This window comes from Protopterus annectens, chromosome 10.part0, assembly GCF_019279795.1.
Source record: "Protopterus annectens isolate FY-2018-M chromosome 10.part0, PAN1.0, whole genome shotgun sequence".
NCBI classification, from domain to species: domain Eukaryota; kingdom Metazoa; phylum Chordata; order Ceratodontiformes; family Protopteridae; genus Protopterus; species Protopterus annectens.
The window spans coordinates 461,370,995-461,395,941 of NC_056744.1; the positions used below are offsets into that span (position 1 = coordinate 461,370,995).

General features: G+C 40.8%; 1 protein-coding gene across 1 annotated transcript in view; it reads left to right on the forward strand.

Annotated features, from left to right (window-relative positions):
- Nucleotides 1–24,947, forward strand: part of CCDC24 (coiled-coil domain containing 24) — a 712,711-nt gene that overhangs the window by 458,916 nt on the left and 228,848 nt on the right. The window contains exon 5 of the mRNA XM_044086785.1: nucleotides 792–980. Coding sequence (XP_043942720.1) covers nucleotides 792–980 — 189 coding nt within the window. The remainder of the gene's footprint in view (nucleotides 1–791; nucleotides 981–24,947) is intronic.

Consider the following 24,947-nt stretch of genomic DNA (forward strand, 5'->3'; position numbering starts at 1 on the left):
GATGAAACTACACGTTGTGTAGCATGCAGAAAGTAGGAAACGGGGAAAAATAGAGATTTTTTTATAACAGAAAAGCGATGATAACGAAATGTTGGAAAGTTATGCATTTTTGTTTGTGCCAAAAGGGTGAGAAGACTAATTTTTTTTTTTGAAAATATGTAGATATATTGATATGTAAAAGTATTTGTGGAAATGTATAATTACATTTTTAGATATGTAATATAAAACTCTAATGGGCATGGAAAACTTAAAATGCTCATACACTTTTATCAATAATTGCCATGGACTCTTTTATACCCACTTACTCTACCACCAACCTAGACAGCTGGTACCTTGGTTTAACTTGTTATCTAAAGAACACCACTCTCTTTATGCAGCACTGCAATATCAGTATTGGAAAATTAATCAGACACCTGGCATGGGAATGAAAAACCAGCCTTCTGATTTCTAGCATCTAAGGTATATGAACTCCCTGCTTAAGTCACTGATACTGCTTGATCTAAATCTGAATTTTTCTCCTTAACAAATGCATTATGGAAGTTTGGGATGGATTTAGCAGTCATGAAATGTGTGTGCAGAGCATATTAATGTCTGTAGACTAAGCCCTACTTATTCCTGCAACTGAAACTCTGTTGACAGGTCAGACCTCTTGGTGAGTACTTACAACTTGTACTTCTTAAATGCATTGCCTGAAATGGATTGTGCTAGTACTATGACTGATTAAAAACATATTGTATGCCAACCAGTAATTTAAAACAATTGCAATTTTTTGCTCTCTTTTATTTCTGAAGGGATGAGAACAAAGCCCTGCAGATATACAATCAAGATGTAGTCAATTTTGCAATGGGAGCAAGTCGAGCAAGAAGTAGAGCAAACCAATCTGACAAAATAGCAAGTCGACCTGGAAGTGCTCTTAGCATACGGGATGGTCAGGAAGTTCCCATCCGACCACTGACAGGAGGCAGTATGGCAGATGACAGGTAGCTTACTATGTCGCTGATGGTAATTTGATTATATTAGCATTGTTTCCCTATGTCAAAGGCATAGAGGGAAACATTTCAAGAGCTATAAGTAGGAAGTGACATTTTAACTGTTTAAGTATATAACTTTGACAAATGTTAAATGTTGTTTACATGACCTTTGCATGAATGAGGAATCTACCAAAATTCTCAAATATGTATTTTAAAGTGTGTGTGTATAGCAAACTGTGATTTTAATAATATTTTGTTATGCATATAATACTGATTTACACAGCAGAGAAAATGGATGAATCTGATTCAGAGCTGTATATTTGCAGTATCTAACGAGGCGAAAACTAAAAAAAAATATATATTTGTTCTCAAAAAGTACACTAAAATGCACAGTCATGTACTGCAGCTCTCTTACATTGCCTGCTGATTGAGTGCACTTAGCTTTTGATGTTAGTAGCCTTACATTAGAACTGTGTGTAGACTATATATGTACCACACATAAATGTATCAGTGCTGATGTCCATCATATGGACCATTGTTGCAGAAATTAATAATGAGATTGAGAAATAGCTGGAGATTAAATGTCATTTTGGTGGTGTAGAGTTTTTCAGCTTTTCAGTTTTCATTAGGGCATGAGGCTGGCTGCAGGCTGGTTATAAAAGAGAGAGTACTCTACATACCATACTTGGCAGTGCCATAACTGCCTCATATAGGACCTAATGCCATTCCCCAATCTGGTACCCATCAGCTCTAAGTTGAGGAGCAAAAAAAATATATATATATATATATAAATAATCCATTCTATGATATGGCACTCCTCATCTCAAGATCAAAGCAAGTCAGGTCTAGTTCTGTACCGCTAAACTTGAAGTTTCGAAGCAAAAAGGAAAAACTCTTCTACTTTTAAAAACTGTAGCAAACCACTTGCTATGTTTGTAGCAAATGACGTGCTACAACTTATACCACACACGATGAGCTGAAGGTTCTTCAGTCCTGACAGCAAAAGCACTATTGGCATTTATGACATTTACTGCACTATTGATTGATCTGCATTTCCAGATCTTGCCCCATAACACCTAGCATGGTAGTGGCTTCCCCCCATGCCCACCCAACTTTTGCCTCTGCTACTTGATTCTATTTTGCCAGCTAAAGTGAATGGTCAGTTTGATATCCTTTGGCAATTTTTATTCATACTTAGGTCTTTATCTTTGGCAGCATTAAATGCTGACCTTCTGTTTCTTTTTCTTTCTTCTTTTTGAACTCGGTTATGTAAGCATTTCTGCTTTTGCTAGTGATATCACAAGAGAAAATGCTCTTGTGAGTATTCATTTTCTCTGTATTACTAAACTAGCAGTGTATTTTCTTTTGGGAGGGAATCTTGAATATGATAACTATGAACATTTACCTAAATTTAGCTAAAGGAGTTGGAATTTACAAGTTTCTTTAGGGAACAAAAAGTTTGTTGCTCTTACTTCTTCTCCTCCTGCTTCTGTTTTTTTCCTTTCATTTAGTCAGAAATGTAAATTTAAGACTAAGCATTCATTTAAAGAAAAGACATTTTGGGAAAAGAGGAAGCACAATTGTCTTTCACTCATAAATAAATAAAAACATTGAACAAGGAGCCTAGGCACATGTTCCAAGTGAGACTGTTCTTCCTCTGGCCACAGAAGTAAAGATTTGCTCCTAATGCTCTGCACTGGTCTCATTTTTTCTCATCTCCCCACTACAATAGTGCCTTAATAGATGATTATGAAGAAGAAGCAACCATAGAGCAGTTTGTCTTCTTTCCCATCATGATTGTTAAAATTGTCCTCAATAATGGAACTTTCTAAATTAGGAATAAAAAACCTAGACATCATCTCCGAGGCAATACTGCTTTTCTGGATTATTTTTCAACAATTATTGTGAGGGGACATTGCTGGGACAGGTACTCACTCCTTGGCTGACTGCAGTACAGGTGGAGCAGACATCCACTACCAGATGATTAGTGCTGATGTGTCTTAGTACCCAGATGCCCAACACTTCTCTAATGGTTATTTCTGATGTAAAATTTACCAAGGAGTACTTTGCCTTATTTCAGAAGGCTGATAAGACTGTAGCATTTCCTGTCAGAGATTTTCACAAAGGGATTATTATTTCTAAAAAGGCAAAAAATAAAACCCTATTTCCCCTTTGTTTTTCTCCCAGCTTAGAGGATGATGAAGAAAGAAGTCTAGCATACACCCACAGTTACCCTCCCCTTTGACTCTAAGAGTAATGAATCCTTTTCAGAGGTGCATAGTTGTTTAGTAGACTAACGATCACAAGGGCCTTTTTAAGCCTAACCATGCATCCCAAATCTCTGACAAGTTCTGATACCCTTGATAAGTGTAAGCACGTGCCTGGGAGATGAACCATTTACAGGTTGCTGTTTGCATCAGAGACATAGGTGCCAAACCAGGGATGAATTATTTCCAGTTACCCATCCAATTGTCTAAGTTGCACTTGAATTGGATTAGGGAGGAACTCTGCTTCACATGGATGGGGAGCCTGTTCCATAGATGTGGTAGTCTCTGGGATACCTACCTGTCTCTCCAGCAGGTCCTATATATATCACAGGCAAGGTTTAAGTCTTTACAACAGATAATTCTTGTACTGTTTTTTTGTGGATATGTATGAGGTCCATCAGAGTGGGTTCTGACAATGCCCTGTATGCCAGGCAGAGATCTCCCCTCAAAAGCCTGTAGGAGACAGAATACAGGGATAAGGCCTTGAGGCCGTCTGCATAGGACATATTACTTATGCCCTGTATTCTTTTAGTGAGGAACCTCTGTGGATATACCTGTTGTTGGATATGCCTGGTTAGGTACAGACCAAAGGGGGAATTGTACTCAATGATTGGTCTGATGAATGCCGAATCCAGTGGAACACTGACTTCTTTGGACATAGATGCCATACCTTTGTTTATAAGCTGCGCAACATAGAATGATTTCCTCACCACTGCAGACACATGATGACCAAAGGCACGATTACTATCTATGTGTGTCCCTAAGTCCCTGACTACTGGGTCAACTCTAAGGGGTGTGTGTTGTCAATATGATAGTTACCAGGGTTGGGTGACTTCCCAAAGGATACTATTATGCATTTCTTGGCATTTAGTGTTAGTCCATGACTCTGACAGCAGTTGCTTGTATGTGTCAACTCCTCCTGGAGAACATCTGTGTCACTGTGAGATTCAGTGACGGCTCCTAATTTGCAATCAACTTCAAATTTAGTCAGCCAGAGACCACTGACATTGGCCCTGACTTCTGAGAAGTAAATGCCAAAAAGGAGTACAAGGACTCATCCCTGAGAAGATCCACTTGTGACTGGCCACTTTATAGAGGTGGACTCTCTAACTTCCTGGGTCCTATCCATTGAGCCAATTGGCTATCCACTGGGTGACATATGGATTTGTACCTAACCTGTTGATTTTGTCAACAATGCCCTGGCCAGGTCAAGGTAGGCAGTGTGAACAATTTTGCCCTCATCCATTGTTTTCGTGACCTTCTCAAAGAAGTTCACCAGGTTGAGTAGGCATGATCTGCCCTTGAAACCAAACTGGGTTGGGTCCAGTGTCTGGAGGTTTACTCTATCTCTGTTGATCATCTCCATGATAATTCTTTCCACGTCTTTACATATAAGACTAGTAAGACTTTATGGGTCTGTAATTTCCAGGGTCTGTAGATGGCTGACCTTTGTGCAAAGGGATGACTGTTGCCTTTTTCCATTCATGAGGCACGAAGCCTGTTTGGAGGCTACAGTTAAATAGTAATTCCAGAGGCCCTGATAGGTCATGTTTCATGCTATTTAGAAGGCATCCTGGGATATTGTCTGGGCCTATTGATGCAGTGTTCTTGGTCTTATGGAGAACATTAAGAGCATATTCCCTAGAGATAGTAGGGAGTAGGGGGAATTATATTTGATATTTCCTAAGGGAAGGTTGATGGGGAGAGAGGAGTAAAGTTGGAGCTAAATTTATCAGCCAGGAGGTTTGCTATATCTTCTGGCTCAGTAAAGGTGGCTCCATTTACAATGAGCTCTGCACACAATTGTGTATTGCCTTTGAGGTTGTGGAACAAGCTAAATAATGGTTTGTGGTTGTCCTTGGCTTGGGAGGCCAAACTAACCTCAAATGTGGCTTCGGTAGACTTTATTTGTCCTCTAAGTTGTTTGTTTAGTTTAATGAGAGTGCTTCTATCCTGCTGGTGGGTGCACCTCCTAATTTTTGCCATGATTTTCTTCCACCTGTTAAACATCTGATTGATTTTGTGATTCCACCAGGGTGGCTTGTTTTTTGAGTTAGTTTGGTACTTCTTCCTGGTGGGTACAGTTGCCTCTATGCAGCTATTAACATGTTTGTACAGGGTTTCTGTGAACAGTTTTTCATAGGCAGAAGTGTTCTCAGGGTTTATAGAGGCTTGAAATGTTGCCAGGTTCTCACTTAATAGCAGGAGGTTAGCCTTAGAATACTTGCTGAATATTCCAGCGTTAGCTGTGGCTTTTATTTTTAGTTCAAAGGAGACCATTTTGTGGTCTGACTTTACCAGGGAAGGCATTACAGTAGGGGTGTGCAGCACTCTCCCATATTAGAGAGGACCAGATCCAGTATGGTTGCATCCCTGCTTGGTGTATTGACTATCTGGTCCAGGGAGTTTGTGTTTACAAAATCCAGGAATCTCTGTGGATGTACATTTGATGTCATATAGGATTTCCCAGTTAATAGTGGAGTAATTAAAGTCACCCATAATATGGCATTTTCCTGTTTGACCAGCCTTGAAGTATATTTATTTTTGACATAAATAGAGACACCTCTACCTTTAGACCCTGCCTGTGAAGTAGCTGGTTTAAATGTATGGAAGGCATGCTGTCCACAGCTTTAAACCACATCTCAGAGACCACACAGAGATCAGCATTCCCTAGGGTAAAGAGAGCTTCCAGGGAGTGGATTTTTTTGTTTAGGCTTCTAGCATTGGGAAGTAATACCTTTAGATGTTCTTGGTTTTGATTTGCTACATCTGAAGTACTTTCAGTTTGCCATTGCCTAAAAAAGGCACTATGGGGTAAGACGATGTTTTAGCTAGCATTTGAAAGTCTAGGGAGGGGAGAGGTGCAGACCATCCTTGGCAAAGCAGCGTGGTCTGTTGACCATCTCATTCAATGCTGACAAATATTGCACCCTCTCAGAATGACGCCAGAAACTAAGTCAATTATTAAAGTCAATCATCTTTTGTTCGTACTGTGGCATCATCCTTGGAGAATGTAAAATGCTGCTCAATGCTAGGCTCATATCAGCCTGAGAGACATATTCTGAGAGCTCTATGATGTCTCTCTTCATATAGTCTAGGAAGGTGCATTCTCATGTCATTTACTCCCACATGGACTATGACTGAGTCATATTAGTAATTGTGATTCAATGACCTGAGTGCATGCATAATGTGGTGGATCCTAGCCCCGTAACTTTCTTCTTACTCAGCCTGGTGAGAGGGACATCAGTGTGCCTCACAATGGAGTCTCAAATGACTAAAATGTTGGATTGTGTGATGACTTGTCTTATGGGCTTAGAGGTAGATGCTCCATGAGATGTAGCTCTATGAGTTGATGTGGGTGTTGTTTTGAAAGAGTGCGTTTGGGGTTGTTGAGGGTATTTCTTATGTATACTTTGTCTAGGAGGTCTTTGTGGTTTAGGAGGGTTACATGTAAGTACCTCAGTATATGTGGTTCTATAAATCTGATTTGAGTTGTGCGTGATGGGTGCAGCATGCATAGTACTAACTACCTTATTGACATTAGGAGTACTTTTATGTGAGAGCTTTGCCTCCAGTGATGCTGTGTAAATACATCTCTCAAATTAACTGATTGTCAGTAAACATGAGGCAATTTCTGCATTGCCTCAGGATGCCCATATCCACCAAACCAGTAACATAGACAGTAGGAAAGTTCATATCCATGGCAACAACTCCTTTTTTATTGATTAGACTGTTGGAGTGAGAGTATCAATCACTGTCAGGAGTATCCGGTTTGCAACTATGGGGACAGTGCTTGTCACTGAAAACTAGTTGGCCTGTGTGCAGCTAGATATTGGAGACATTTCACTTGTGCTTTTACAGGAAAAATGTCATTCAAGATGTTTGAGTTTGTACAGACCACTGCCAAACACTTAGACCCTGAAAATTTAAGGATGAAGTATTTAGACGGATATTCTGAGTTAGAAAGAAATCAAGCAGTACTTACTGAAAAACAAACAATTAGCTTGTTAAGAATGATGAAAAGAGGGGAGTTGCATGAATGGCTACTGCCTGGTTACTGCTAATGCTTGTCTCACACTTCACTCTGTTGGGATACAATACTCCTTTGCTTTTTCTCTCACCAGAAGCAAAATGTTAGCACCAGTCCAAAGAAGAGAAGTAGTCTGTTTGGTGATCCACAGTCTTGTCCCAGATGATGCAAGGGTTTGTAGGCTTTCTGATAGATGCCTCTAATAGCAACCAGACAACTCAGGTATGTTAAGCACAGGCACTCACTCTCCAAACAGAAAGAGTTAGGAATCCATGCACTCTGCTCCTATCTCACCATGATCAGAATATAAGCACAGAATCCAAGCTGTCACCTATAAAGCAGTTGTTAGGCTTTTTGGTGATGATCAGTCTCCAGGAAAGGGGGGATCCACCTTGGATCCCGGAAACTACCATCCCATCAGTCTGACAAGCCTTATCTGCAAGGCCATGGAGCATATTATCATGGAACCTATAAACAAAGACATTGGCAACCTTCAAACACTGGACCCCACCCAGTTTGGGTTCGTGAAGGGCCGATCTTGTCTCCTGAACCTGACTGACTTCTTTGAATCAGTCTCCAGAGCCATGGACAAGGGTAAGGTGGTCCACACAGCCTATCTAGACCTTGCCAAGGCCTTTGACACCATCCCCCACTCTGGAATCATAGATAAACTTACTAAGCTGGGCATTAATCCCTACATCACCCAGTGGGTTGCTAACTGGCTTACTGATAGAACCCACCCTGTAAAAGTAGCCAACTCAAAATCCAGCTCCAGACAAGTGACAAGTGGAGTACCTCAGGGTTTAGTCCTGGGACCGCTCTTGTTTAGCATCTACTTCTCTGAAGTACAGGCCAACACTAAGGGACTCTGGCTAACAAAGTTCGCAGATGACTGCAAACTGGGAGCCATTATTGAATCCCCAAATGATGTGGATACTCTACAAAAGGGCCTTACAGAAACAGATGCTTAGTGCCAGAGCCATGGGCTCAAGCTCAATGCCAAGAAATGCATAGTTATCCCCTTTGGGAAAAAACATGTATCCGTGAATTACCATATAGGTGGCAGTACACTAAACACCGAAAGTGTGATAAGAGACTTAGGGACACAGGTGGACAGTGGTCTCACCTTCGATAACCACATCACCACAACAGTTAGGAAATCCTTCTGTGTGGCACACCTCATCACTAAGGGCTTTTCATCCAGAACAAAGGAGGTCATTGTCCCACTGTGCTCATCCTTCATTAGACCCATTATAGAATACAATGCCGTGTTTAGTATGTACCTCTCAAGACATCTGCAACAACTGTAAAGGCTGCAGAAATACCTCACTAAAAAGTATCACAGGCCTAAAGCAGATGCCCTACGCTGACCGCCTTAAAAAACTCCAGCTGTACTCTGTCGCATATAGTCTACTCAGAGACGATCTCTGCTTAACATACAAGGCCATGTCAAACCCAGAGCTGTTGGACATGCTACATTTAAAGAAATCCCAATCCCTCAGAGCCACTTGCTCCAGGGATCTAAACCTTGTCATCACAATAAACAAAACATGCTGGAGGGATAGGTTCCTGACCCAGAGACTCCCCAGACTCTAGACTCTAGAATAGATTGCCCATACATGTCAAGCAGAGTGCCTCTTTGGCCCTCTTCAAAAGGAACCTTGGTGATTGGATGGGAGAAAGGAAATTCACCCCCGGGGATCACGTCAGTCACCCTGCTAGACATGGGTCCAGGGAAGTAAATAGTGTGGGAAGAAATAACCAGGGAATTGTTATGGCTAGGTTTGTATAGGCCCTAGAGCTGATAGCCTAGTACCAACCTATGAACCTATGAAATAATGTAACTGTACTTTTTCTGTCACCAGGAGAAAACAGAAGCACTAATCCCAAGATGACTACCGAGGGGCAGAATGTGGGCTCTCCAATATCTGGTGGTCTTGCAATAGATGCTTAAAGGAATGATGAAAAAATGGTCTAGCCTACAAATTACATTATATCAAAAATAGCTAAAAAATGGTTTATCCTAAAAACTTGAGTGTGCACTAAGCAGTTAGATATGAAAGTGGGTAACTTAAGTTTTACCTGTCTAAAAAGTTAAGTTTTAATGGAGAGCCACTATTTTTAAAAGAGCAAGATAGGTTGAAAGGGGGTGGGCATTTTTGTATTCTGGTACTATGGAATACAGTAGGATGGCCAATACATTTAAATAGTTGAAGGGGGGTGATTTCACAAAATGATAATTTTGTGCTTACTCACACCAGCCAGTAAAAGCAGAGAGGAAATGAGATACAAGGTCACATTAACATAAGGAGCAGGTAACTAGAAAGACAGTGGTGTTTAAGAACACAACGATAACAGGGAGGAGAGTGGGACATTTCTGTCTGACTCACGAGAGACAGAGCTGTGGTCTCTTTTCAAGTTTTAATATGCAGTTAAAAACAGAATATAAGTAAAACACAGTGTTAAGAAAACAAATCACAATATACAAAATAGAAAAAGGCAATAAAGCATTACAAAATACAAGAAATCAAAAGCAAGCTAACCTTTCCCTCACAGCAAACTGTGGCAGAGTCTGGGTGAGCCTTTCCAGTAAAGCCCTCTTTTCCTGAGAATGCCTGTCTTTGTAAAATAGTGCATTTCATAAGGAGTTGTTTTAAGTCATTACTAGAGAATTTTCCTACTTGCAAGGAAAAAAAAGGTGCTGAGCTTCCTCTTATTATTTCTTGTTGTGAATTTTTCTTTGGTCCTGTGTCTACATCCACCAGCTCTTAAAAAAAGATATATTTTATAGGGAATCAAAGCTGCATAAATATAAGACCCCTGTGTCTGATGCTGCTCTGTTTGCCCTAGCTTTCCTTAGTGGTCTGAAAACTCGGCAACGTTTAGCAATCTACCATATTACAGAGAAGGTGGTAAGCTTTACAGGGTGAGCAAATTGTAACTAAGGAAATTATTGTTTGAGCTATGCTACAAAATTGGAATTGCCTGGACATAGTGTTAGTGAGGCCTTGTTAAATATTGGCTGCCAAAAAAGCAATTACTAGGAAATGGAAATCAAAGTCTAAATCAACTTTACTAGAAGTAGTGAATATAGTAACAGAAATAAAACAACTGGAATTGGGATCTTTAGAAAGGGTAGGAGCAAATTGCATAGGAAAAATGGGAATTGTGAAAGCAATTAATGCAGAGGAGGAACAAGGTTTAAAAGAAGTCAGGATTTGAATGAGCTATGTAATGATTGACTGACAATGACTGGATAGATTATAAATGATGTATAATGTTTGCAACTAAAATTGTTTCAATATGGTTTGTTTTCATTTATATAAATGTATGATTGCCTATGTCATATGTGGTAAAGCGTATCAGGCAGACAAGCTGTGGAAAAAGTATATGGGATGCTTAGATATGTGTATACATTTTAAATGAACTGTCTGTTTTCCACTAATTATACTCAATAAATTTCAGGTTTGCAAGACATCCTGTCAGGAAAAATAAAAAAAAAAACTAAGGTTATAATGGCACTGATCAAGATACTCCTCGCTACAGGTTTGTCTATGAAGTGCCAATCAAAATGTGGCTGACTGCCAGTCTTCAGCAATAGTGACAGAAGGGAGGGGTTGCCTACCTCTAGTCTGTAGTATTATTAAAAGCAATTTGTAAAAACATGTTGTTTTGTAAACAAAATTACTTTTAAATGGTTACTGAAAAACTGCATGATCACAAACTGTGCACATTTATTTGTAAGTTGTTTTGTTTGTTTATAATACCCCTTCCATCCTCTCATGACCAAGTTCTCACAGTAAGCATCATTGTGCAAGGCCTCAGTCATCCTCATTGCCTCCTTTTGGCCCAAACACATTTGATTCCCTATATGTTGGCTTCAGTTCATAAGACAGTCTTGGCTGTGCCAGATCTCTTGTCATACCTGTCCATCAAGCCTCACCCAGACATTATCTCCCTGAAACTAACCAACTGGTTTCTCCAGTTCCAGTAATAGCCAGCATTTCAGCATTTCATCCTTTTCTGTGAGGGTCATTCAGAGCCTTTCATCCTCCCAAGGGGACACCAACAGAAAAATTAAAAGAGTGAATGGAAGTGATCCTCAATTTGGAAGTACATCAAGGATAGATCCCTTTTTTGCCTGTGTTCCTTCAGCCTTTCAGTTTCTAGCAGCTCAATTTGACTCTCTCTAGTTATTCCACTATTAAATTTCTGCTGGCAGCAATATCTGTTTTTCACCAAGGGTTCAACTCCACTTCATTAACTTCACAAACAAGTTGTCGAGACATTCTGAAAGAGACTTCTTCATTGACCCTCCACCCTCTTGCAAAGACCCTTCTCTGCCATATGATGCAATTTGAATTTAGTTTTGCAGCAAAAAAAAAAGAATATCAGAACTACACTCTTTGTCCTGCAAAAAAATCTTTATCTAGTTTTCATAAAGACAGACTCTCTCTCAGACCTTATCTTTCATTTTTACCCAAGGTCTCTTTGAATCTGCATTGAACCAGAATATTCACCCACCAGTGTTTTTTGTCTTAATCATGCCAACTAAGGTGAATTTCTAGTTCACATATTGGATGTTTATAGCCAGTTTTATTTTTTACCTGCACAGTACCAAAGACATCTGCATACATTACAAGTTTTATTTCCTTTGCACCTCTTGAACTACACTCCAAGGTTTCCAAAATTACCTGTCCATATGGGTGCTGGGATTGCATTATGCACATTTTATCTATCAACGGTAAATCTGTTGGACATGAAAACCAAGGAACATTTCACAAGGTCAATTGCTACTTCCATGGCCTTATTCATGATGACATTTGTCTGCAGCAAACTAGTCAACAATGCATACCTTCATCAAACATTATAAGCTGGATATGATTTCTAGATCCTGACCCTCATTCAGATCTACCATCTTAAAGGATATCCTGTACTGATGTTACTTAAGAATATAAGTATTTAGGGATTCTGTTACATCAGTTTAGGTGAATAGATGGATAATATAGGATATGGAACTATGTACATACCATAATGCTATATACTTATTGTCCCACTCTTCCCCTTTCCAAATTGTAACCTCTATTCTGCATGATAGACCTGGCAGACATTAATCTGTAACCCATTCTCCTGCCATCTTTAATATACACGTTTTCAATATTTCTTGTTCTTAGAGGGCAAACGTGATCCGAGCAGCTGTGAAGACACAAGTGCTTTATGGTGGGGGAAAGAGCTTGAGCTCTTTAATGAGGTTTTACAGTGGAAGAGTTCCAGGCTTGGATCTGCTGCAAAAATGGATTACCCATCAGCCAAGATGGACAAGAAGGATCCAATGTTATGGTAAGTACCTAACTAGCTTTTCTTCGCCGTGCTTCAAAAAAGTTAGGTGGTATAAATGTTTTATTTTCTTTTTTCCTGATTTTCTAACCTTATAATCTGATGTTGTCAATTTTGATTCATTCATCAACAATTGGGTTCAGATCCGACCCTTGGATCTGACTTGACCATTATTTTAGCTTGTGGCCACTAAAAAGCTCTCAACCTCCTCCCTTACCCACAATGCCCAAACCCCTAACATATTTCAGATCTCGTTTGCCACTTTTGCATTTGGGCATGGTTGCTTTGAGCTCTCGAGTATTTTTTCAATGGGATATAAGTTGTAAATTTTGTAATATTTTTATAGTAATAATTCTTTATATCCCTTAATCTGTGATTCGTTCACTACATTTTTCCTTTTACCTCCCCTTACTTTTATTCTACTTACCATTGTTGGTAGGCCCTCCCTTTCTTTCTTAGTTTATCGTTTTTACATTTTCAGTGTACTCAACTTTTACCATTGTCAGTATATTTTTCTATTGATTATTTCCTGCTGTTTAAAAAAAAAAAAAAAAATATATATATATATATATATATATATATATATATATATATACACACACACACACACACACACACACACACATATACACACACACACACACACACACACACACATATATATATATATATATATATATATATATATATATATTTATATATTTAGTCTTTTCTCTCTCTGTAGGTATGTGAGTATGTCTGAAAAACGTGAAAGAAGTCCCTCTGGCTTCAAAAAATGCCAGAAATATGGACACAAGTTGCCCTTGTCTGATATACACACTGTGTATTGTTTAGGTCTGGACCATTTACAAGTTGATCGTTCAGTATGTAAATCTTTCAATACTAGAACCATCACAGAGAGAAAAAATAAATTGATCCTGAAAGGTTTACTGCCATCTTCATTCTCGGAAACTATTTCTGGAGCTCACCCCCCCCTTCCCGATCTAAACTTAAGGAGCCTTTGTCAAAGCCTTCAGGACCTTCTGGCTCTTCAACACCTTCACTGGATCCTAGAACAGAACCACCTTAGAAGAAGCACCGTAACTCTGATCCGAAGACTGCTCTGGTCCAGCCGGCTTCGGATTCTAAAAAGCCTTCCTTGGATCCTGGCTTGTCAGATCCAAAGCCTTTACCAAGAGCAGTATACTCTACTTCAGTTGATCCCAATGCCTTCTAGGATGATCTCCCCGTACCTTGAGTCCAGCCGGCACTCCAAGTTGCCATCTGTCACTTCCTCTCGCTCTTCCAGTAGTCTCACCAAGCTGATGTGGACAGAATGATGAGGAAATTTCTCTCGGTACAGATATAGATGGGTGTTCTTTCGACTCCTACCCTTTCAAGTCAGGAAATCCTTATTCGCACTACTCAAGCAATCTCGGCTCCTTTTCTGATCCATCCTTTCATATTGGCGACCCTGGCTCTGACTCTGCCAGAACTGTCTGGGTCGGATCGGAAGATATTAGTATCTTCATCTCAGAGACTGCCTCTGAATTCACTGGCTCTGACGGTTTCAGAGCCTGATGACTCTCAGAGCCATAGTGTCCCAATCGGATCCAAGGAGTTGGAGTCAACTCTGAAGTTGTTCGAGCTGTCTCTGCCCATCAGAGCCTTGGCACTGGACAGCTCAACTCCAACCTCTGTCTTGGGTGGAATGCCTTCTGGGCATGGAGTGCCAGTGGGGCAAAACCGTGGCTCCCCATGGGGAGCCAGTGGGGCAAAACCATGGCTTCTCAGCTCCATCGGCGTCTTTCTCCCTGGAGTGTTCTGCTTTTAAGATGGCGGAGAGAGTTTTCTTTGCTTCTGCAGGATGGACTGATGCTACCCCCTAGGATCTTCCCTCTGGATCCCGTGTGCCTCTGTGCCTTGAGCCTCATTATTCTACTTCACAGGGACAGCCAGCCCAAAGTCTCCAGGTTGCCCAACAGGGTATCCGTGTCTCTTCTGAGATTATTCTAGAGCATCCAACCAAAAAAGTCCCCAGGAAGAGAAAGTGCAAGAGGAGGTATTTGGATTGCCCTCAGGAATCACTCACCAAGGATCCTGATTTCAGTGAAGGGGGAGGGTCCCCAAGATCATCACCTGAAGAGATCTCATTCAGAGACATCCTTGAGATCCTTAAACAGAGGGGTGGTTGGTATACTGACAATCCTTCCCCAGAGGAATTGGTATTCCTGGAGGCATTTGTGTCTGGACCATCTACTCCTGGGTAACTCTGCCCACCAATGAGCCCATTAACTTAATTTCTACTTGGGTATGGAAGCAACCTGACATAGCTGAGCCAATCCCCAAGAGACCGGATCAGATTCTGGACCCACCTGTAGGAAAGGAGTTCTGGAGCAAGGGGGTTCCTGTAGATTCCATGGTCATGGCAGCAGCCACCAAGAAGGAATACATTACTGTGCAACCAAATTAATAAATTAATAACAGATAAAGTCCTACCACAAAAACATAGGGTAATAAGGGAAAGGATGGGGAGAAATCGAATGCCATCATGGAAGTATCGAATACAGAAAACTATAAAGCAATTAAGACAAGAAGTATCACTGTTAGAGTATAGCAGCTGGAATAGATCAACAAAAGTATTCAGAAAGATAGATGTGATAAAAGCAATGCACAGTATTATAACAGATCAGGATTTATCATGCACTATCACAAATAATAAACTAAAAATATCAACACAGGCAGAAAAACACAGATAAATATAAAGGAAAAGTACAAAATAAGCAATTTATTGATGACCCAAAAGGTTTTATAGAGAATTGGGAAACAAGACGAATTGAAAGACCACCAAAAAAAAAAGAAGAAATAGATACATTTTTGGAGAAATATTTATGAAGATCCTGCAGAACATAACAAATATTTTAAATAGATAGAAGAAGTAAAAGAAAGAAGTTCAAATATACAGGATATGAAATGGGATGAAGTAACGGACAGAGAGATTGAAAAATGTTAAGAAAAGCCTATAACTGGAAAACCCCAGGCTCAGATACAGTACCTAACTTTTGGCTAAAAGTATTAACACCTTTGCATGAAGATTTAGCCATGAGTAAGAACTATTTATATGTACACCCCAAACAGACACCAGGCTGACTAACAACAGGAAAAACAATGCTCCAGCTTAAGCGTGAACCTGCAAGCTACACTAAAAACTGTAGACCAGTAACTTGCTTTCTGGCAATGTATAAACTATAAATAAGTAGAACCTTGTCTTGCTTCAGGTTAGCGCTAGGGTTTTTCAAAAACAAATTAATTAACAAAAACACAACGAAATCCCGAGCGTTAGCAGGTGCTGTAGTTCTGAATGGTATAATCCAACAAGGCACTGAAAAAGTGAGTAAAATCACTATTTATTCAGAAAATAAAACATCAGATAAGCGCTTTCGCATTACTGCTTCATCAGATCAAGGACAAATCAACATTAAACTCACTGCATTAAATACTATAGCAGTCAATCAATCATTGAATAAACAGTATAAAACCCATTAGCATTTCAAAGGGCAATGCTCTTGAAGGATTTAAAGCATTCATGCGATGCATATACTTGTCAAGCATGAACATGAAATCAAACACTCAACTAAAAAACTATAAAAGAACTATAAAAAGACTATGTATATATGCCATTATTAAAAGAATTCTGCATATAAAAATTGAATGCATGAAGTATACATGAAATAATAAATTAAAATTTGTGAAACAGTACAAAGATAACACATGCTGCCCTGTGTTGCTTGTGGTACAAGAAATGTATACAAACAAAATCACTGATAGGAAAAAGTGCATGTGATGAAAGGGAATATACAAGGGACAGGACACTGGTTATCCTATACTTTTATTTAACATTTCTCCTTTGCCACAACTTAGGTCTAATTGAGGCTCTCTCATTTAAACCTGAACCTTTGTCCGCTTTCAATGTTATTATCCATTCTGTTTCTTTCCCTTCAGTGTATGTTCTAATATCACCCCCTCTCGGATTGGGATATATCACTTCTAATGCTTTAAAAGAAAATTTATGTTGTGCATTTGTCATAATGATATGCTTGGCCAAGGCATTTTGTGTGGTACCCTTCTTCATGTGATAAATATGTTCCCTCATCCGATCCCTGAGGGGGCGATTAGTTTTGCCAACATAAAAAGAAGTGCAAAGTTGGCATCTAGCTAAATAAATAACATGTGATGTCATGCAATCAGCTGTAACAGGTGTTTGGTAATACTTTCCATTGTCTGGATGAAGAAAACCAGGTGTACTATCTATGTAGCAACAAAAATTGCAACGCCCACATGGTTGGGTATAACCATCTCTCATGTTAATACCACTGTTAATAGTGTGACAAAGTCTCCTTTTCAAATTATTCTTGTTCTTGTATAGGAATCTTGGTTTGTCTCCTACTATACTTTTGATGTCATCATCTGTACATAATATTTCCCAATGTTTACTTATTACCTCTCTGAGTTCAAAATAGTCAGAGGAATAATAAGTCGGAAATTTAAGGCCTTGAGTGACGCCAGTGTTGACAACTGGCGAGGATACTGACTCAGCCGGTCCAAAGTATGGTAACCCTTTGGTGGATCTTAATTCTGACACATCGCAAAGATGTCTATTAACTTCTTTATTGCTATAACCTCTAAGAGACAGTCTATTTCTCAGGTCATTCAATTCTGTCTCAAACCCAGAATCAAGGGGATTGAGCCTCGAGGCTCTGATGGCTTGTCCTCTAATTATGTTTCTAAAGACTTGGGGAGGATGCATACTCGATCTAACAAGTAGGTTGTTGCTATAACAACTCTTCCGAAATACACCTGTATTGATATTATTATCATCAATCCTCTCTATGTACATATCAAGGAAATCTATTCTGTACTGTGAGTGTTTCATAGTAAATTTAAGACAGGTGGTAAGACCATTCATGGTTATAAAGAATGTTTCTAGTTGTTCCAAAGTCCCTCTCCACAAAACAAACAAATCATCAACAAAGCGACGATAAAAAACTACATGCTGTTGAAATAATTCTTCTTTGGATAGAACATGTTCTTCCCAGTAAGCCAAATACATATTGGCGTAGCTGTTGGCACAAGGAGTGCCCATAGCTACGCCTTTTTGTTTATATACACAATCGTTAAATGTGAAAAGATTATGTTCCAAGACCAACTCAAGAAAACAAGTTATCAAATCAATGTTCACAGAGGTGTAATTGCTATGTTCCCTTAGGTAATCAGTGACATATGATAACCCTGTACTGTTCGGTATGACTGTGAATAAGGATTGAATGTCAAATGTGACAAAAAAGTAATCAAATGTAATACTCATATCTTTAACACAGTCATATAAATCAAGTAAAAACTGTTTGGAATCTTTTAAAACAATTCTATTAAGGTTTAACACTTGTCTAAGGTGCTTTTCTACATAAACAGATAAGTGCTCAGTCAGCCTCGCCAGCCTCGACACTATCGGGTCTCTCATGGGTTGGTAAGTCCTTATGTATTTTCGGAAGACCATGTATAGTAGGTGTCATGGGGTGATGGATTATAAGGTACTCGTATAAGTCCTTGTCTATTAACTTCCCCATAAATATATCTTGTATAGTGTCATGTACATATCTGATAGTTAATTCCACATTCTGTGATGTAGTTTTTACATAGAAATCATCACTTAACATAGATGTCATCCGTGCAGTGTAGTCAGAGATGTCCATAACAACTACCTTCCCACCTTTGTCTGCAGGTCTAATAATGATGTCTGGATTATTCTGCAATTTCTTAAGGCTGGCTCTTTCTCTGTATGTAAGGTTGTCTCTTTTGAGATAGCGTTTATTAATGACTCTGTTCTCATAGTAGCTATATAACTCTTCTTCAGTAAGTCTCATATATGCCTCTAGGGTGGTTTATAACTCAACCAAGGGGTAAATATGGTGTGTATATTCAATTACTATTTTTTTAAATCTACCCAGTTGGTCTCATTATAACAGTCTTAACAACATGTATTTCAACATATATCCTTAAAAATAACTTTTAGTCTAAAACACATCTCTGTCTCGCTCTTCTTGAAATCTGGGAATAAAGTTTTAGTATTTATCTAACAGTCGGTGTTCATCCGCAGTTAAAATGAGAGACTTTGCCTTGTGGACTAATTTCTCACTGTGTCTTCTTTTCTGGGGTGCATCTCCAAACAACTTCCTCTTTCTTCTGCCCCTGCTCATGGATCGAGAGCGAACGTGTTTTCTTTTGTTCTCACTGGCAGGGAAAAAGAAAAGACATGGGGTGTGCTGGGAGTGGGGGTGGGGGCTGAGTGTGTGATGGCAGTCTTGGGTCTCACCACTGGCCCATTGTCTAAAGATAAAGATTTAGATTTCTCCAGATGTTGATGAGTTGTAGTATTAATTATGTTAACATCTGGATATAAATTAATGCTATCTGTAGTGGCAGCATGTATTAGATATATGACATCTGTGGAATCATTAACAAGATCAGAAGATACAACATCACTATGTCTTTCAGTATTGACAAATTTTTCTACATCAGAAGTTGCAGTCTGACAAACATTCACATTGACTCTTGGAGCTGTGCAATTTAAAATACTTCCAAGACAGAATCTTGACACCAACAAGTTATACACGCTGCTGGAAGGAGCGGAAAGGGAAGAGGCTTCAAATTCAGCGCTTACACTTCCAGCTTTGTTTAGAACGGAACATTATACCGAGGGGCCTACGTGTTTTCACTATGCCCAGTCAGGGCAGGGACTATCCTGAGCTACTGGCTCAATGGCAGCGTTTGAATATGGAGGTGAGTCGGAGTTATTTGACAATTCGAATGAAATGACCAGGCCTTCTACAGATAATTTTGTTTCCATGAAACAGCATGATAATACTGTTAGGACTGTTACCAATAATACGAATGCCCTAGAAACAGGAAGTATTTTAAATTGCACAGCTCCAAGAGTCAATGTGAATGTTTGTCAGACTGCAACTTCTGATGTAGAAAAATTTGTCAATACTGAAAGACATAGTGATGTTGTATCTTCTGATTTTGTTAATGATTCCACAGATGTCATACATCTAATACATGCTGCCACTACAGATAGCATTAATTTATATCCAGATGTTAACATAATTAATACTACAACTCATCAACATCTGGAGAAATCTAAATCTTTATCTTTAGACAATGGGCCAGTGGTGAGACCCAAGACTGCCATCACACACTCAGCCCCCACCCCCACTCCCAGCACACTCCCACAGTTGTCTTTTCCCCTGCCAGTGAGAACAGAGAAAAACACGTATCGTTCTCGATCCATGAGCAGGGGCAGACAGAAGAGGAAGTTGTTGGAGGAGTATGCACCCCAGAAGACATTGAGGAAAATGTGGACAGGCAAACGTTAGTCCACAATATCTCTCATTTTATTTTAACTGCGGATGAACACCGACTGTTAGATAAAGGACTAAATTTTATTCCCAGATGTCAGAGCCAGTTGACAGATACTGTTTTAGACTTAAAGTTATTTTGCAGGAATGTTATGTTGAAATACATGTTCAAAGATACCACTCATAGAGACACTGGGTTTAGATTTAAAAATCTTAGTGAATACACACCTATTAACCACCCCTTAGTTGAGGCATATATGAGACTTACTGAAGAAGAGTTATATAGCTACTATGAGAACAGAGTCATTAATAAACGCTATCTCAAAAGAGACAACCTTACATACAGAGAAAGAGCCAGCCTTAAGAAATTGCAGAATAATCCAGACATCATTATTAGACCTGCAGACAAAGGTGGGAAGGTAGTTGTTATGGACATCTCTGACTACACTGCACGGATGACATCTATGTTAAGTGATGATTTCTATGTAAAAACTACATCACAGAATGTGGAATTAACTATCAGATATGTACATGACACTATACAAGATATATTTATGGGGAAGTTAATAGACAAGGACCTATACGAGTACCTTATAATCCATCACCCCATGACACCTACTATACATGGTCTTCCGAAAATACATAAGGACTTAGCCAACCCACCCATGAGACCGATAGTGTCAGGTCGAGGCTGGGTGACTGAGCACTTATCTGTTTATGTAGAAAAGCACCTTAGACAAGTGTTAAACCTTAATAGAATTGTTTTAAAAGATTCCAAACAGTTTTTACTTGATTTATATGACTGTGTTAAAGATATGAGTATTACATTTGATTACTTTTTTGTCACATTTGACATTCAATCCTTATTCACAGTCATACCGAACAGTACAGGGTTATCATATGTCACTGATTACCTAAGGGAACATAGCAATTACACCTCTGTGAACATTGATTTGATAACTTGTTTTCTTGAGTTGGTCTTGGAACATAATCTTTTCACATTTAACGATTGTGTATATAAACAAAAAGACGGCGTAGCTATGGGCACTCCTTGTGCCAACAGCTACGCCAATATGTATTTGGCTTACTGGGAAGAACATGTTCTATCCAAAGAAGAATTATTTCAACAGCATGTAGTTTTTTATCGTCGCTTTGTTGATGATTTGTTTGTTTTATGGAGAGGGACTTTGGAACAACTAGAAACATTCTTTATAACCATGAATGGTCTTACCACCTGTCTTAAATTTACTATGAAACACTCACAGTACAGAATAGATTTCCTTGATATGTACATAGAGAGGATTGATGATAATAATATCAATACAGGTGTATTTCGGAAGAGTTGTTATAGCAACAACCTACTTGTTAGATCGAGTATGCATCCTCCCCAAGTCTTTAGAAACATAATTAGAGGACAAGCCATCAGAGCCTCGAGGCTCAATCCCCTTGATTCTGGGTTTGAGACAGAATTGAATGACCTGAGAAATAGACTGCCTCTTAGAGGTTATAGCAATAAAGAAGTTAATAGACATCTTTGCGATGTGTCAGAATTAAGATCCACCAAAGGGTTACCATACTTTGGACCGGCTGAGTCAGTATCCTCGCCAGTTGTCAACACTGGCGTCACTCAAGGCCTTAAATTTCCGACTTATTATTCCTCTGACTATTTTGAACTCAGAGAGGTAATAAGTAAACATTGTGTGGTGTATTCAATGGACTGTGTTGTCTTGCCTTAGCTAGTGCTCTTTGGGGGCGGGGGAAAGTGCATGACGCAAGGGCGTGAGACAGGAAGTTGTTGTGTACTGTATGTATGCTGGCCGGTCAATAAAGTTTGGAGTTGGTACCAACTGCACACAGTTGTCCCGCGTCTTCTTTCTTTGGTAAAAGAATACGACATGGTGTCAGAAGTGCTGTGTGGCTGTGCCTGGGTGTGCTGACCTTTTGCTGAAGAACATACGAGTGGCCAAGTGACATGGAGAGCGGACATGTCGGACGACGAGAATGGTCGGCAGCCACGCTAGAATCAACATGGCAGCAAGTGCTCCCAATGCTACATTCAGTATTCAGCCGCCAGAGCCCTTTGACTTCTCCAAACCCCACGAATGGACAAGATGGATTCGCCGGTTTGAACGGTTCCGGCAGGCCAGTAACCTATCTTCCAACCCAGAGGGGAACCAGGTGAACACCCTGATATACTGTATGGGCGATGAGGCCGACGATGTCTTGAGAGGCCTCAAGCTAACCGAGGCAGAGCATCAGGAGTATGCCAAAGTGAAGGAGGGTTTCAAAGATTTTTATTGTCAAAAGAACATTGTTTATGAACGCACGATTTAACATGTAAAACAAGAACTGAACGAGACTGTTGATGGTTTTGTTACTGCCCTGCATGCTTTAGCCGAACATTGCAGTTATGGGACGCTGCACGACGAGCTTATAAGGGATAGAATTGTTGTGGGCTTAGCAGACACCAGATTGTCCGAGCGGATGCAGATGGAGAAAGAGTTGGACTTAGAGAGCTGTAAATATGGCCAGACAGTCGGAGGAGGTCAAGAAGCAGCAAACGGCCTTGCGGTGTGACAGTACCGCCCTGCAGTATAACGTGAATGCTGTGCAGACACCACTGGACACCAGGCGCAGGCCAGAGGCCTCAAAAGTTGGGGTAAGCCTTTGGCACCGATTTTTCAGCGCCAGATACAAAAGAGTAAAGACGCCCCGAACTCGCAGTGTTACAGGTGTGGGGGGCCATTTCACCATAGACTCCTATGCCCGGCGATCGCTGCAAGATGTCGTGGTGGGAAGAAGGGCCACTACCAGCAGGTCTGCCGACAGTTCAAGGCGGTGCAGAGTATTGAGGAAGACGAGGAGCCGGGTGAGCGTGAAGAACAGGGGTTCTTCCTTGGTTCTGTCTCCTCCGGGAACCATTCCTGGATTGTGGAGGTGAAAATACAGGGCACACCTATGACTTTCAAGCTTGACACGGGGGCGGATGTTACTGTTATCTCCAAGTCAGACCTGCACAACGTGTTCAGGGGAAAGAATGCTCCTGTACTCCAGCAGCCGGAGAAACCCTTGTTGGGTCCGGGAGGGATGCCACTGGAGGTTACAGGATCCTTGGAGCTTCAGCTTGGCTATGGACAAAGGCAGACATGTGAGAAAGTGTACGTTGTAAAAGGACTCCGCATGCCGCTTTTAGGCCTTCCTGCTATTTTGGGGCTGGGCCTCCTGAAACGTGTTGATGCTATCACCATGGAGTCTTTGAAGGCCTCATACCCGGACTTATGCTCTGGGTTGGGGGTAGTGCAGCGAAAGTACCACATAAAGCTTCAGCCAAAGGCGGTGCCATACTCTCTGAAGACTCCCAGGAGGATACCACTGCCATTGATGGGGAAAGTGAAAGAGGAGTTAATGAGGATGGAGGCGCTGGGTGTCGTTACCAGAATGGAAGAACCTACTGATTGGTGTGCAGGCATGGTGGTAGTCCCAAAGAAAGACAGTAACAGACTGAGACTATGTGTAGACTACACTAAGCTAAATGAATACGATGCAGGAAAGGTTCGTGCTGCCCTCGGTTGAGCAGAGTCTTGGGATGCTCGCTGGGGAAGGTGTTTAGCAAACTGGATGCAAATATGGGATTTTGGCAAATTCCTTTGTCAGAGGAGTCGGCCGACTTACCACATTCATAACCCCTTTGGCTTCCGTTTCAATCGCCTTCCCTTTGGCATTAATTCTGCACCAACACTTTCAACGCATGATGGCAGAGGTCATTGAAGGCTTAGAGGGTGTGATTTGTCACATGGACGATGTGTTGGTCTGGGGCGTTGCCAGGAGGAGCACGATGCCCGGCTTCACGCAGTATTAAAGAGACTGGAAGAAGCAGGTATTACGTTGAATGTAGGGAAATGTGACCTGTCGAGGGCACAGTGACTTTCTTGGGCCATGTCATTACGAATGCTGGTATAAGCCCGACCCAAGGAGGACCGGCCCATCACGGAGATGGCGGCACCTGCTACAGTAGGAGAACTTAGGAGTTTCCTGGGCATGGTGAATCAGGTGGGGAAGTTCATCCCTCATTTGGCTGAGAGGGACAGAGCTTTGAGAGACTTATTATCAAAAAGGAACAGCTGGTACTGGGGTGGGGACCAGGAAAAGGCATTCAAGGACTTAAAAGAGGCAATCACCTCACCTCCAGTTTTGGCTGTGTATGACCCGAGAGGGATACGGTTTCCGGATGCTTCTTCCTTTGGGTTAGGGAGTGTGTTGCAGCAACAATGGGAGGACGGCTGGAGACCCGTGGCATATGCATCAAGGTCACTCTCACCCACAGAGCAACGATACGCACAGGTTGAGAAAGAGGCCCTAGCGTCTACCTGGGCATGTGAACGCCGAGATTACCTATTAGGCAAATCGTTCTGTCTAGAGACTGATCATAAACCCCTGGTTTCATTGTTGGGAGGTCAAGCGCTGGATCTTCTACCGCCCAGAATCCAACGCTTTAGGATGAGATTGATGCAGTTCTCATACACGGTGCAGTACGCCCAGGGAAATCACTGTGGGTGGCAGATGCCCTGTCACGTTCTCCACTTAAAACCAAGCTAACCCCGGAGGAAACGGAGTTAATGGAGGACACGGATATTTACGTGAACAGTATTGTGGAAAACATGCAGGTGAAGCCATCTTTCCTCCAAACACTACGGAGCAGCTGAAAGTGGACAGTGTGTGCGCTGGTCATGGACTTGTGCAGCCAGGGGTGGCCGCTGTATGCAAACCAGGAACCCTTACTGAAGAGCTACTGGCCAGATCGGTCCACACTAACAGTGAAAGATGGGTTGCTTTTAAAGATTCGCCTTGTTATCCCCTCTGCCATGCGTAATGAGGTGTTGTTGAAATTACATGAGGGACATCAAGGCATCGTGAAGTGCAAAGCTAGAGCCTGTCAGACCGCCTGGTG